The 13,131-nt window shown below is 36.5% G+C and overlaps 1 protein-coding gene across 1 annotated transcript in view; it reads right to left on the bottom strand.

Annotated features, from left to right (window-relative positions):
- The window catches only part of HECTD2 (HECT domain containing E3 ubiquitin protein ligase 2), a 93,907-nt gene that overhangs the window by 20,961 nt on the left and 59,815 nt on the right, over window positions 1-13,131 (bottom strand). The window contains exons 11-15 of the mRNA XM_006880408.1: window positions 12,497-12,593; window positions 8,425-8,532; window positions 7,407-7,539; window positions 6,283-6,371; window positions 1,092-1,250 (exon numbers count right to left, since the gene is read on the bottom strand). Coding sequence (XP_006880470.1) covers window positions 1,092-1,250; window positions 6,283-6,371; window positions 7,407-7,539; window positions 8,425-8,532; window positions 12,497-12,593 — 586 coding nt within the window. The remainder of the gene's footprint in view (window positions 1-1,091; window positions 1,251-6,282; window positions 6,372-7,406; window positions 7,540-8,424; window positions 8,533-12,496; window positions 12,594-13,131) is intronic.

The following is a 13,131-nucleotide window of genomic DNA, read 5'->3' as shown; positions in this document are numbered from 1 at the left end:
GTCTTTAGAGAGGGACATCATGCTGGGTAGAGTGGAGGGACAGTGCAGGAGGGGAAGACCCTCTATGAGATGGATTGATTCAGTGACTGGGGTAATCGGGATGGGTATGTCAGAAGCAATGAGATTGGCATGGGATAGAGTACGGTTTAGGGCTATTGTACATAGGGTCGCTGTGAGTCGCAAACGACTCGACGGCACATAACAACAATAACAACAACTGGTTTAGTGGTAAAGAGTTGTGCTGTCAACTCAAAGACATGTGGTTCGAATACACCAGCTGCTACACATGAAAAGATGGGCAATCTTCTCTTATATAATTTACTGACTCTGAAAACCCACTGGTGGTCAGCTATGACTTGATAGCACGTAACAACATCATCTATTAAAGACACACAATTTCATTTTATTGTGAAATAATTCCTATAGAATAGTATAAATTCTGTTTGGTCCTTTGGGTCTTCTGAGTTTTGTACTGTTATTTTACTTTCTTTCATCAACATCTCCAAACAAACCCAGGTATAACTGACATTATTACAAACCTGTTAGTATAACTAACAAAAATGATATTACAACCACCATTGCGTTTTAGGACCTAACACAGTGTTTCAGATACCAGTTTTGGGTTTCCCCCCCTATTATATTAATACAGAGCTCCCAGTTTTAAAAAGGAAATATTACTCTCCCACAGTTCACATAAGGAAACCAGAGTTCAGTTATCCCAGTTCACAAAGCTATTAAGTGGCAGAGGCTACCAGATTCCAGTCAGTTTCTCTGACTTTAAAGCCTGGGCCATATACCAATGCTGTAAGGAGGATGGGCAATCTCTTCCCTGTGAAGAACTGCCTCTGAAAACCACTGGCAGCTCAGCAGTGGATCGCTTCCGACTTGGTACACATCAACAGCAACAACACAGCAGACTGTACAAAGCAGGCTGAGTTTGTTGTTAATGCTGTAGAGTTGGCTCCTAAAAGTGGAGAATGCTATCAGAAAAAGGAGACGAGTACAAAGGTGAAGGGAAATCTAGGAGGTGAAAGACTGCGTAGGTAGAAGAAAGAGGATTTAACACTGAGGAACAACACGTTAATACTTACAGGCATAATTTGACACAAGTCATCAATGGTAACACCGCAGACGCCGACTGGTGTATTTTGATCACTAGGAACAACAGGCGGGCTCAACAATTTCTTGTAACAGCAGGGAGGGAAACGAATATCCAAGGTGATGCTGTTATAAACAGCTAGTCCCATAAGCTATGCATACTAAATGTTAAGCATTAACATAAATTCCATGACAACAAATTCGTCCTGAATTATGCATCAGTCTATTTCTTGCACACTTCTTTCAGATTTAACACTGACTTTCTAATTAGTCCCCCACACTTCCTGTCTTTTCTTTCATATATTTTCTCTTTATTTTTCACAACATAATTCCTTGATTACCAAAAGTCATATGAAAAAAAAGGAAGAGTTCAAATGATAGTATCTATTGATACTTCTGGAAATTTTCTTTAAAATAAGGAGTTATTATCCCAGGTATTTCTGTTAAGTAGCCAGCCCATAAGAAAAACATTTTCTAAGTTTAAACTAAGATACTGGTGATTTTTACAACTGGTAGCAGCAGTTTATTTAATAAAATTTGCTGCAGAATTCACTGCTGGTTTTGATGACAGTTATTTTAATTCTTTTGAAATTAAACAAAGACTATATATGAAGAGTAAGTCCCAAAGTGGCACCAACAGTTTCTTTGATTGACTTAATCAAAAGCTGGCCGTTCAAATCCACTGACTTGTGCTGAAGAAAGCCAAGGTGACCTATTTCCATTAAGATCACAGCCACTGAAAACCTATGAAACACACTGTTCTACTCTGCAGCTCAAAGTGCTGATGGGCAGAAAGGGAGGAAAGAGGCACTGGTGGGGATGTTCAGAAGAAATGCCTTGGAGTTTAGTGTCATTCTAACGTGAGCCCAACTTTGGATGCTTGAAGCTTTGACCTTAGTGGGACAGGGAGCCCCAGTGGCCAGGCCTAGGAACAGCACTCCAGGATCTTGAACCCAGGGCTTGCACTGGTGGGAGTGAAGTCCTGAAGGGAAGCGCTGACTCGTCTGTACATGAAGAAGGTAATGTGGTTAAGCCGTGGACCTTCCTGTCACACAGCCGAGCTTCATCAGCTTTGCCTCCTCCAAGCCTCCTTCTATGAAGTGGAATAATCCATAACTGAACTCTTCACAGTGATGAGTTAAATTTTAGCTCTTTAGATAAATGAGTGGTCTAAAAACAGAATGTTGTGTTGTTGTTATGTGCCGTCGAGTCGCGACCCTATGTACAACAGCCCTAAACCCTGCTCTATCCTATGCCAATCACACTGCCTCTGACACACCCATCCCGATTACCCCAGTCACTGAATCAATCCACCTCACAGAGGGTCTTCCCCTCCTGCGCTGTCCCTCTACTCCACCCAGCATGATGTCTCTCTCCAAAGACCTGTCTCTCCTCAAAGTATGTCAGACGAAGCCCCAGAATCTTTGCCTCCAAGGAGTAGCCTGGTTTAACCCTCTCTAGGACAAATCTGTTTGTTTTCTTGGCAGTCCATGGTACATTCAATACTCTTCTCCAGCACCACAGCTCAAAGGCATCAATTCTCCTTCTGTCCTCCCTAGTCATTGCCCAGCTCTCTGATGCATAACAAGTGATTGCAAAGACCATGGCCTGTATCAGGATAGAAAAAAAAATCCTCCATTTTCACATAATGCAGAATCACCTACAAATCTGATCTTTGGAACCTAATCAAATCAATAACTGAGAAATAAGTTATACTCATATTTTTGTAGGTTCTCTCTTCTTCTCATAAATCAATCCAAATCTGTTGCTGCCAAACTCATCTGACTCGTGCTGACCCAGGTACATCAGAATAGGACTATATTTGACAGGGCTTTTCAATGATACCAATTTTATGCACATTTATACAATACAAGGAGCCCGATGGCTCAATGGTTATGCACCAGTTAACTGGAAGTTTGAACCTGGTGTACATAGATAAAGATTTCCGCTTAGGAAATCTCATGAAATAGCTTTCTCTTGGCCTAAAGAGTTGCTGTGAGTTGACTCCTATAGAGTCTGTCCCACACAATAACATGTACAACAAATTACTGACAAGCTAATTGACAAGAAGGTGCACTGCAACCCTGAAGGTTGGTGGTTCAGGGCCACCAGCGGCACCACGGGAGAAGGATGGGAAGTCTCCTCCCATGTGATTAACTGCCTCTGAAAACCCTCTTGAGGGTGGGGTATGGGTTGATCTTGGCTATGGTACACAACAACAACATCGGGACAATTAATCTCCCACAGCACTGAGAGGTTTCAAAATGTGTCCAAAAAAGCTATGGTGGTTCTACTTAGAGGACCTAAATCTGTTTTATTGATTAGATATATGGCAGAAGGTAACTTAAACATTTGCTAAGAGAGATTTTAGATAAAATTCCACAATATTTCAAGTGTCAAAAAGATTGTTATCTCAAGTTATTAAAGAAGTCATTGATTTTACAGGCTCAAAAACAAATGGAAACATATGGTGTGGATAAATTATTGAAAACAATTTTTAAAAAATTGGAAGACCATCAATAATTGAATTTGTTAGGCAGAGTGATGGCTAAATGTTATGTATGGAGTCGATGTGCTGTTTTATAAGTAACCGTATCAACAGAGGCTGGACAGTATGTTCAAAAGGGCAAATCTGAAAAATAAATGCCAATACACTATCTGAGAACTGCAGTAACAGTTATAATACTATGGTAATACTATAGTTACCATTTATGATTCCAATTCATAAAGCCTGGGTCTTAGTATTATTTTTTCATTTAAACTTTTATTATAACACTGAAGGCAGTGGTGGCAGGCTTGTTATTTTGTTTTTTACAGATGAGGAAGCAGGCTCATAGAATTGCCACTGACAAGTTTCAGATGAATGTTTCATTGCACATTAAAGCAACCTGTTGTGGCTGAAGCAGAGCTAGAAATGGAGGGGTCCTCTTGCTGGACCCCTGAGGCATCATGTGGCATTCACAGAACAGAATCTGAAAATCCTGCATTACACTATCGTCAGTGCTAATGCCTCTTCTAGTACAGGTATTAAAACCTGGTTCTTATGTAATCTTCAACACATTTTATAATTACTATTACAGGCTTCACTCTGAACTTCATGATCTTAGCATATTTAAAAATAATTGTGTCAGACATATAATGCTGTCAGAACGACTGGAACAAACAAATCTGGCTGTGAGACTTAAAAGGTGGGATATATTTAGAACTAAACTATCTGTCCTCATGGTCATGCTTCTCACTTTTTAATTTTCAGTTCTCCTCACTTTTGATAGATTTCCACTATAATTTCAAAGGTTTTCCTACATAGTACCATACTATTTGCCTTGCTTTCCCTAGTTTTTATTTCTGTAAGAATAAATACACATATTTATGAGTCAGTGGCATTTACAATAGGGAGCTCAGGCAGGTGGTGTAGTCTGGAGGGAGTTGTTGCTAACCCAAAAAAATGCCCCCTCTCTGGCAGTTTGAATTCACCAACAGCTGTTGGGGAGAAAGATAAGCAAGATACGTGGCCTCCCAAGAAGCCACTGCGAGGCCAGCTATGTGTTGGTTCTGATTCAAGGATAATGAGTTATAGTAAGCCGAGGAGTTTATAATACATTTAGATTTAATGATTTAACTTGACATGCACAATGCGTTAACTCATTGCCAGAGAGTTAGAACTAACGTCACAGCTGACCCTCCAGCAGGTTTTCGGGAGGCTGCAAATCGCTTGAAAGGAGACGGTCCATCTTTTTTCTGGGGAGCTGCTGGTCGATTTGAACCAGCAGAGAGGTCCTGCCCTTAGGATAGCAGCACCACCACTTTCTACAGCCTATGCAACACACAAAAATGTTTAAGAAACACTTCCAGAACAATGATTGAATAGAAACAAATGTTTACTGCAAAAACATATAAGTGAATAAAACTTTACTGAATTTATGAGTAAATTTTATGAAACATAATACCACTGTAAAATGTGATAAATGAGATCTCATACTTGAAGAGTGTGAAAGCTGATGGAAGGTGAACATGGGTCAGCATGGACTTGAGAGCAGCAGAGTGTTTCGGAGTACCGAGTCTCCTGGGGGTTTTCAATAAGCTGTGTTTTGCCCATCATTCTCCTCAGGAGTCGCTGGGGGACTGGACCCTCTGGAGGGGCGGCATCTTTGGGTTAGGAGCACCCAAATTCCCTCTAGAGCACAACCCCCGAGCTCCCTATTATAAATGCTACTACTTCAAAGTGACTGCAAGCACGGGTCTGAGCGTGTTGGCGATCGTGAGGATACACAGTATAGGACAGGGTTCAGGCCTGCTGGTCATGGGGTCTTTAACTATGCAACAATGAATTAATTCTTTTTTTTTTTTTTAGAAAGTGAACCTGGGGGTTGGGAGGAAAATGCGCAATAATGAGTGAAAATCCAACTTTTCTGTAAACTTTCATTAAAATCACAATAAAAAAGGGGAAAAATACAAAATAATAAAGTTAATAAAACAAAAAACTGACTAAAAAAAAAGTCGTACTCAACTTGACAGTACCCAACAACTTATAACTAATAACTTCATATTTATGAGCATTGATCTCCCAGTATCTCACTATTGATTTGGGGCATATTAATGGGTTAGCCTTAACTATCACAAAGTCAGTTTAACCAGTTACTGTTGAGAAGATTTAGACTCATGGTAACCTCACAGGTGTCAGAGTTGAAATGTGTGCCATGGGATCTTCAATGGCTAAGTTTTTAGGTCTTTCTTTTAAGTCCTCTCTGAGTGGATTTAAATGGCCAGCATTTGGATTAACTGACGTCAGCTCCTTAATCACTGGAACCATCCAGCGACCTCACAATTTAGAAAGCACTTAAAAATAAAAACACTTCATAAATACTTCATTTTACAAAAGATTTTAAAAAGTGTTTTAAACTTCCAAGAATGTAAGTTACTATATATGTGAAACAGAAAATAGCCATTATTATTTGAGATGAAGTTTATAGGAAAAAGATGTCAAAGCTCATTTTCCCTCTAGATAAGAATTTAATCACTGATATTATATGGTTGTGATATCATAAATAAAGATTACTGTAAATCTTTTAGTAAACTGGACAATGTCACATTTTGATAAAACATTAAGAACAGTTTTTTAAACGATGGAAAAAATATTTTATCCCTAGTCTGATAGCACCTCCTAGTGGAAAGTGTAAAGGATACAATTCCAACCAATCGGAATTCAGAATAATTATCACATTTAAAGCTGCTGAACCAATGGCAGTGTGAATCCTTGTGATAAGTAAACATGCCTGAAAAAAGGAAACATCATTTAATTATTAATATGATTGATAAAAAATTAAAGGTATAACTGTTACATGACATCTCATATAGTAGAAATAAAATAGAGCAAAAATTACGATTCCTTTCCTGTTAAAATTTTTTACAGAGTCTTTACTTGAAGGACTATATATTTGCAAATCTCAAGAAATATAAATATATATGCATGTTAAAAATATATACACACTGCAGGTGTACAAGTGTATTTATTGTTGACGAATCCTGAACAAGGGTAGAAACAGTCCAAAGAATGGAAATGAGCTCTCTTTTACAGCTAAGCTTTATGATCTCTAGTTTTATAGCTTATGATCAAAGTTAATTTTGAGGATTATCTGGAAATTTCTATTTACCTATGTCATCTCTATTTCCTATTACCAGTAATATAATTAAATTAACATATTAAAAACCCCAAAGATTAAGAACATTTAAAATTCTTGTATGAAAGAAAGATATTTAACAGATAGAATCCACCATCTGTTTTGCTGGAGAAGGATGGGCAATCTCCTCCCTTTTGTTTTACTGCCTCTGAAAACTGGAGGACCAGCTATGAGTCAGTTATGACTTGATAGTATACACAACAAGGACTAAGTAAATTATTACTCCAATGAGAAATATTATTTTTAAAAGACATTTTCTTAAAATATTAAGTCATTGAGCCATTACAATGGCTCATTAAAGGGAGAGGTTTCAAACATTCGTATGGAGCAAGCTACAGCTTTTTAAAAATTTCAAATATTCTTTATTTCAATGACAAATTTTCATGCCATTGGTTTAACAAAGACAGAGGGCTGTTTGTTTGCATCTTTTCAGTCTTAATACATTTTGTGTGGACTTCTCAGTAAGATAATTAACTTTCAGGTCATCACATAAGTAAAAAAACCTTTAAACTAAAAAAGAAGTTTTAAAAACAATAGGCAGAATATACACAAAATCATAAAATAGATTGAAAATAAAGGCAACTAATTGAATTATAAAAACATATTCACAAAAATCAGAAAAGTACTCACCATAATCCGGGTGGAAGATCTGTCGAATCAGAAGAAGGAACCATTCTTTAGTCAACCCCCCCATATCCAAACCAGCTTCCCCCACAAAGGTAACTTTCAACTTTTTTTTCAAATCTGCTCTTTTCCGGGTTAACTATTTGAAGAGAGAGAGAACAACAAAGGGTGAGGAGAAAAGGAATTAATATTAGTTAGTTCTTAAAAATATCTTCAGGATAAAAGGCATTTTTTTTATAAAAGGCATTCTTCATCTTATTTACAAAGCCACAAAATTCCATTTGCCCATTCTTTCACTCATTTTCTTCTGTCAATGTGCAGACATTGTATGGGTTGGATATTGTTATGTATTATGTTTTAGAGACCAGGAAACAAAATAAGAGAGCTCAGATAATTTGTCCAAGGTTCCTGTCTTTTTGGTACTGCATTGTCTATATGATTTCATGTACCAGACTATCACACAATTTTTTTAACACTCCTTTAACACTAAACTTTGATTTATTTATTTATTAAACAGTAAACTTTCTAAATTACATAGCTAAATTAGCCTTTGTATTCTAATGACACATGTAGATTTGGTTGAAACAGTGTGCATGCAGAAAGCTCAATAATATACTTATACACGATCAAAGTAACTTTAAAATTGAAACAGACCCTTTATTTCATAGGTAAGCAATAATGAGGCTTGAAAAAGTAAAAATTACTTATTAAACACTTAACCAATGACTAAGGTAAGTTTAGAACCCAGATTGTCTTTTTAGAAACATAAATTAGTCATTTAAGTGTCCTAGACCAAATCCTTTCTGGAAATTCACAACAAAAACCCAATATAAAATTCAAAACTAGATATGAAGCTTAACTGTGACTACAGAACTTACTTTAATTATGGAATACAAATACAAGGAGGGATTTTTATTGACATAACTGAAATAAACCGCTAGTTAAGATTTGAATAATAAACTTTATTACAGAATTTACTCAAAACATAATAAATTAATACCATTTTGGAATAAGTCATCTGTACCTCATCGAGTGAATCGCTAACCAGATGGGTCCGTCTTACTTTCATATTTAGAAATAACATATTCATATCAGGTCTCTGTCGTCGCGATACTTTATCCACAAGACTTTGCTAATCAAATGAGAAAGCAAATATTTTTCACTTTTGTTTATTTCATTTTAAATATTTATACTCTTTAAACTATAGAACTTTCTGAAGCATCTACCAGAATATAATACCATTTAAAAATCAAATTAGCTTTGACAAGCACTGTGGCATTTGGACAAGAAAAAACTGGGAGGAGGGTAGAGAGAATAGTGTAACAATGAATGAATGGAAACCCAAAATCTCTGTAAATGTTTATGAAAATTAATAAAATATAATTATAGGGGGAAAAAATCAAAGTAATAAAAACTACGCCTAGGACTGGTCCTTGGAGAGGGACATCATGCTTGGTAGGGTAGAGGGACAGCACAGGAGGGGAAGACCCTCTATGAGGTTGACTGATTCAGCGACTAGGGTAATCGGAATGGGTGTATCAGAGACAGTGCAATTGGCACAGGACAGAGTTTAGGGCTGTTGTTCATAGGGTCGCTAAGAGTCGCAAGCAACTCGATGGCACATAACAACAAAAACAACATGACATGGAAAATGTTTAAAACTGAGAAAACGCAGGAAATAAAAGAAATTGTGTCTACAATACGGTTTTCATCTATGTTTCATTTCAACTGTATGTATATAAAAATACCAGAAGATAATTTACTAAAACAGCTAACAGTAGCTATTGAAATATGAGCAGGAACATGGATAGTTTTTTAAAAGCCCTTTTTCATGATTTTCCAAAATATAATAAGTAAAAATAATAGATTTTAAAATGTAGAATATATAACATGTAAAATGTTCATGATTATATATTAAATTTTTAAAATGAGTTTTATTACCTTTGGTAACTAAGAAAATAATGCAGATAATTTGGATGTTTTAAATACATACACTGTATTACATGAAGAGATAAATGTTAATACTTCAAATCTATAAGGCTGTTTTCATTATTTTGGAAATCAAAATAATGAAAATACTCTTTTTTCAGAGTCCTTCTTCATCTCTTTACTATCTACTGTAAAGGCTTCTAAGTGCAATTCACATGACAGAATACTATGCAGCACACAGGAGCATTGATTTTGTAAATCACTACCTATCTTGGGAGGGACTGGAGAGCATTATGCTAAGTGAACTAACTCAGTCCCATAAGGACAAATACCGTAAAAGGCCACTATTGCAGAAATAGATAACTAGGAAAACATGTATGAAGATCTAAGAGGAAGAGGGTGGGAACAGGGGTGAGTATGGGCTGGGGTGTGTGTGTATAATCAAAGGGTCGCACAATTTGATAGGGAAAGGGAGGATTGGGTTAAGGAAATGGGAAAGATTTGGTGTGAGAAAACAATGTATATGAACTCTGTAAGTAAATCAGCTTAAAACAAAAAAAATTTATTATAAAAAGAGAAAGGCTTATAGTGAAAACTATGGTCAGAATCTATGGGAATGCCTTGTTTTTCTCGGTCTCTAAGGTTTCATGCCTTTAACAGAGTGCTGTCTGTCTAATGACTTTTCCATCACTTGTTTGAATAGAAACAATCTGAGTTTTCCTTCTTTAATAGGAGGCAGCATTCACAAGTTTTACTGCGACACTATTTTATTTCTCCCTTTGGTGTACAAAGAAATCAGTATTTCTGAGATAATATCCTGTGTCCTGAACTCTTTTTCTACTCTTTCCTGTCTTTATTCTGTCCCCAGTTTGGGTCCTGGTGATCTGTCACACCGGGAAAATTCAATAAATTCATTTCTATAAGGATGCCAGTGATAGGCCAGCTTAGTAGCAACTCCTCTCAAAAGGAATTCATATTTTAGTAAGGAAAACCTTCAACCAAGAGAAATAAGACAACAATGGTAGATTTTTAAACAGCAAGATGGGACAATTCTTTTTTGGTTGGATTTAATGCTTTTGCAAATTTAATGCTTAATGCTTTAAAGCATTAAATTATTCCTTTTCAAGCTCTTGTCTACAGTGACCACCTGTAAGTGTCTAACTTCTGCAAGAAGAGTCACCAGGCATTATTACTCTACTACGAGTGTAAGTGCTTTGGCAGTTTACAAGTTGAAATGTTGGGAAGCTCCATAAACTGATTACCACTTGACTCTTCAATGTCTCATTTTCTTCTCTGCTCTGTAGAAGGCAGCTTGGGATAGGGTCTACTCTTGTTATCCTCTGTCTACTTCTGATTAAGTGTGAGTAACACAGAAAACAGAGAAATTTAGAGAAACTTTAGGAAATCTTTTCCATACAAATATTAAAAAACCCAACAGTCCAAGGTGGAAAAGTATAAAAGAAATAAAATTAAAGTATACGAATACAACTAAAAGAATGTAGAAATGACAAGCTATATATGCTAACCTTCGAACCTGTATCTGCCCAACACCAATCCACTATCACTGAGTTGATATACGTATAGTGACCTTTCACTGGTTCTCTGAGACTGTAAATTTATTTTGGAGGAAACTGTAAATCTTTTTCCTGGGGAGTAACTGGTGGATTAACCTTTCAGTTTCCAGCACTAACCACTGCGGCCTGTGCCACCAGGGCTCCTATCGACTCTGCATCAAGTAATAAGAATAATACTAAATATACCTGTTTAAAGTTAATCTTCAATGTGGCTTTGGACCTCCTTTGGCTATTGTTTGTTGGGTGCTGGGAGCTGGAACTGACACATAGCTGACCCTCTGGCGCATTTCCAGAGGCAATAAATCACACAGGAGACTGCCAGTACTTCTCCCCCTGAGCAGCCGGTAGATTCAAACCAAATGCCTTAGGGATTAACAGTTCAGCTTCTTACCACTAGGCTACCAGAGCTCCCTCGGTAAACACAGCAATAATAATTTTTTTCATATTCCCATACTCAGTATAATCTGATATTTGGGATGTCATCATTCAAATATTTGTGTCTCACTCTGTTGTAGGAAAAAATAATTTACCTCTGGGAAGTGAATTACTAATAGATAATAAATTTTTGTTTTTATATTATTTAAAAATTTTGTAATTTATGCTTTAGAATTCTTTTTTCTAATTTTAGATGGAACATGGAAATTATTTTTGCTCTTAAGTTTCTGCCTTTTAAGAAATTACAGTGCACCTTCAGTTGTGAGAAGTTAATCATGTCTAAAAACAGATGCTCAGAATACATAAGCAACACTTTAAGCAGATTGAGCATTTAAATGTAGAAATCTAAAGCTGTAACAAAAAGTCACTAATTTGATGTCAGGTAAGGTATTATGTTATTTGGCAAAGAAAAGGAATCCTGGTGGCGTAGTTCAGAAGCTGATTGAGAAGGTTGGTTTAAATCTACCAGCTGCTCTACACAGAGTCTCTGGCAGTCTGATTCTATAAAGATTTACAGTCTTGGAAATCCAACAAAACAATTCTACTCTATTTTACAGTGTCATCTATGAGTCGGAATCAGCTCAAAGGCGATGAAATGAAGAGTATGCAGTGGGTAAAGACAGAAATAAAGCTCACTCTGCTCTACAATTTGCTTAAAGTCAGCCTGACTGCTATCCTAGTTCCTATGCCCTCAAGTAACTTGATTTTCTAAGAATCAATAAGACAATCTCCACCTTCTTTGGATATATTTCTGTCTTCCAAGATATTTACTTTTTGTTACATTTTTCACTTTTTGTTTGATGTTTATAAAACTCAGAATATGTTTTAGTATTGCATGATATGCTTTTAAGGATAGTCCCATCAACTAGTCACCTGGAAATGGAATATAGTCACCACAAAATAAAGTCCAAACTTCCAGTATTTTGGTTCTGTGAGACACATTTAATCTTCCTGACAAACTTATAAGGAATTTAGGAGTGACAACTGAAAATCCCCATATTTTACAATGCGTAAGCATGTATTGAGAGGATAAAATAAGGATTATACTTTATAATTTTTCAGTAGGCTAGAACAATTCATAAGATATTTGACGTATTTATGGAATTATTTATTTTATTGATTATAATCAATAAAAACATGTTTTCACAGATGTCTTACCCTTGCAATACTTATCATCTGTTGTTCTGAGTCTCTTTGAATAATGATTTTTTTTGCAGCAATAGAAATGACAAATGGATACTGACAGAAGGAAAACCTGCTTGAGAAACGAAACACAAAAAGCAAAACAACGTACTGTTAGCAAAATGATATCCCTTCTGACAATATAAAAATTACTTTTATATTGTGTTTACCCATTTACAAAATTCTTTTCTATAGATCATCTATATTCATTACTAAATGAGGTTTTTATGTGCTGTCCAGAGGACTATATGACTCATAGTGACTCTGTGAACAGTAGCTCCAAACCTTGCCCTATCCTGAGCCAAGCTCACCGTTTCTGACAGACCTGATGCCTTTGCCACTGTCACTGTGTCAATCCACCTCATCCAGGGCCTTCCTCTCTTTTGCTGACCTTCTGCCCTTCCAAGCATGATGTCCTTCTCTAAGGACTGGCCCCTTCTGACAACATGCCCAAAGTATGTGAGGAGTTTCAAAATCCTTGCCTCCAAGGAGCAACCTTGCTTCATCCACTCCAGGACACACCTGTTGTTCTCTTGGCATGGTATATTTAATCCTCTTCTCAAGCACCACACTCAAAGGTATCAATTCTTTTTCTGTCATCCTTAGTCACT

This window comes from Elephantulus edwardii, unplaced genomic scaffold (assembly GCF_000299155.1).
Source record: "Elephantulus edwardii isolate Elephantulus edwardi_28Jun2011 unplaced genomic scaffold, EleEdw1.0 scaffold00007, whole genome shotgun sequence".
Classification (NCBI taxonomy): Eukaryota; Metazoa; Chordata; class Mammalia; order Macroscelidea; family Macroscelididae; genus Elephantulus; species Elephantulus edwardii.
This window is presented reverse-complemented; position numbering and strand designations above follow the sequence as displayed.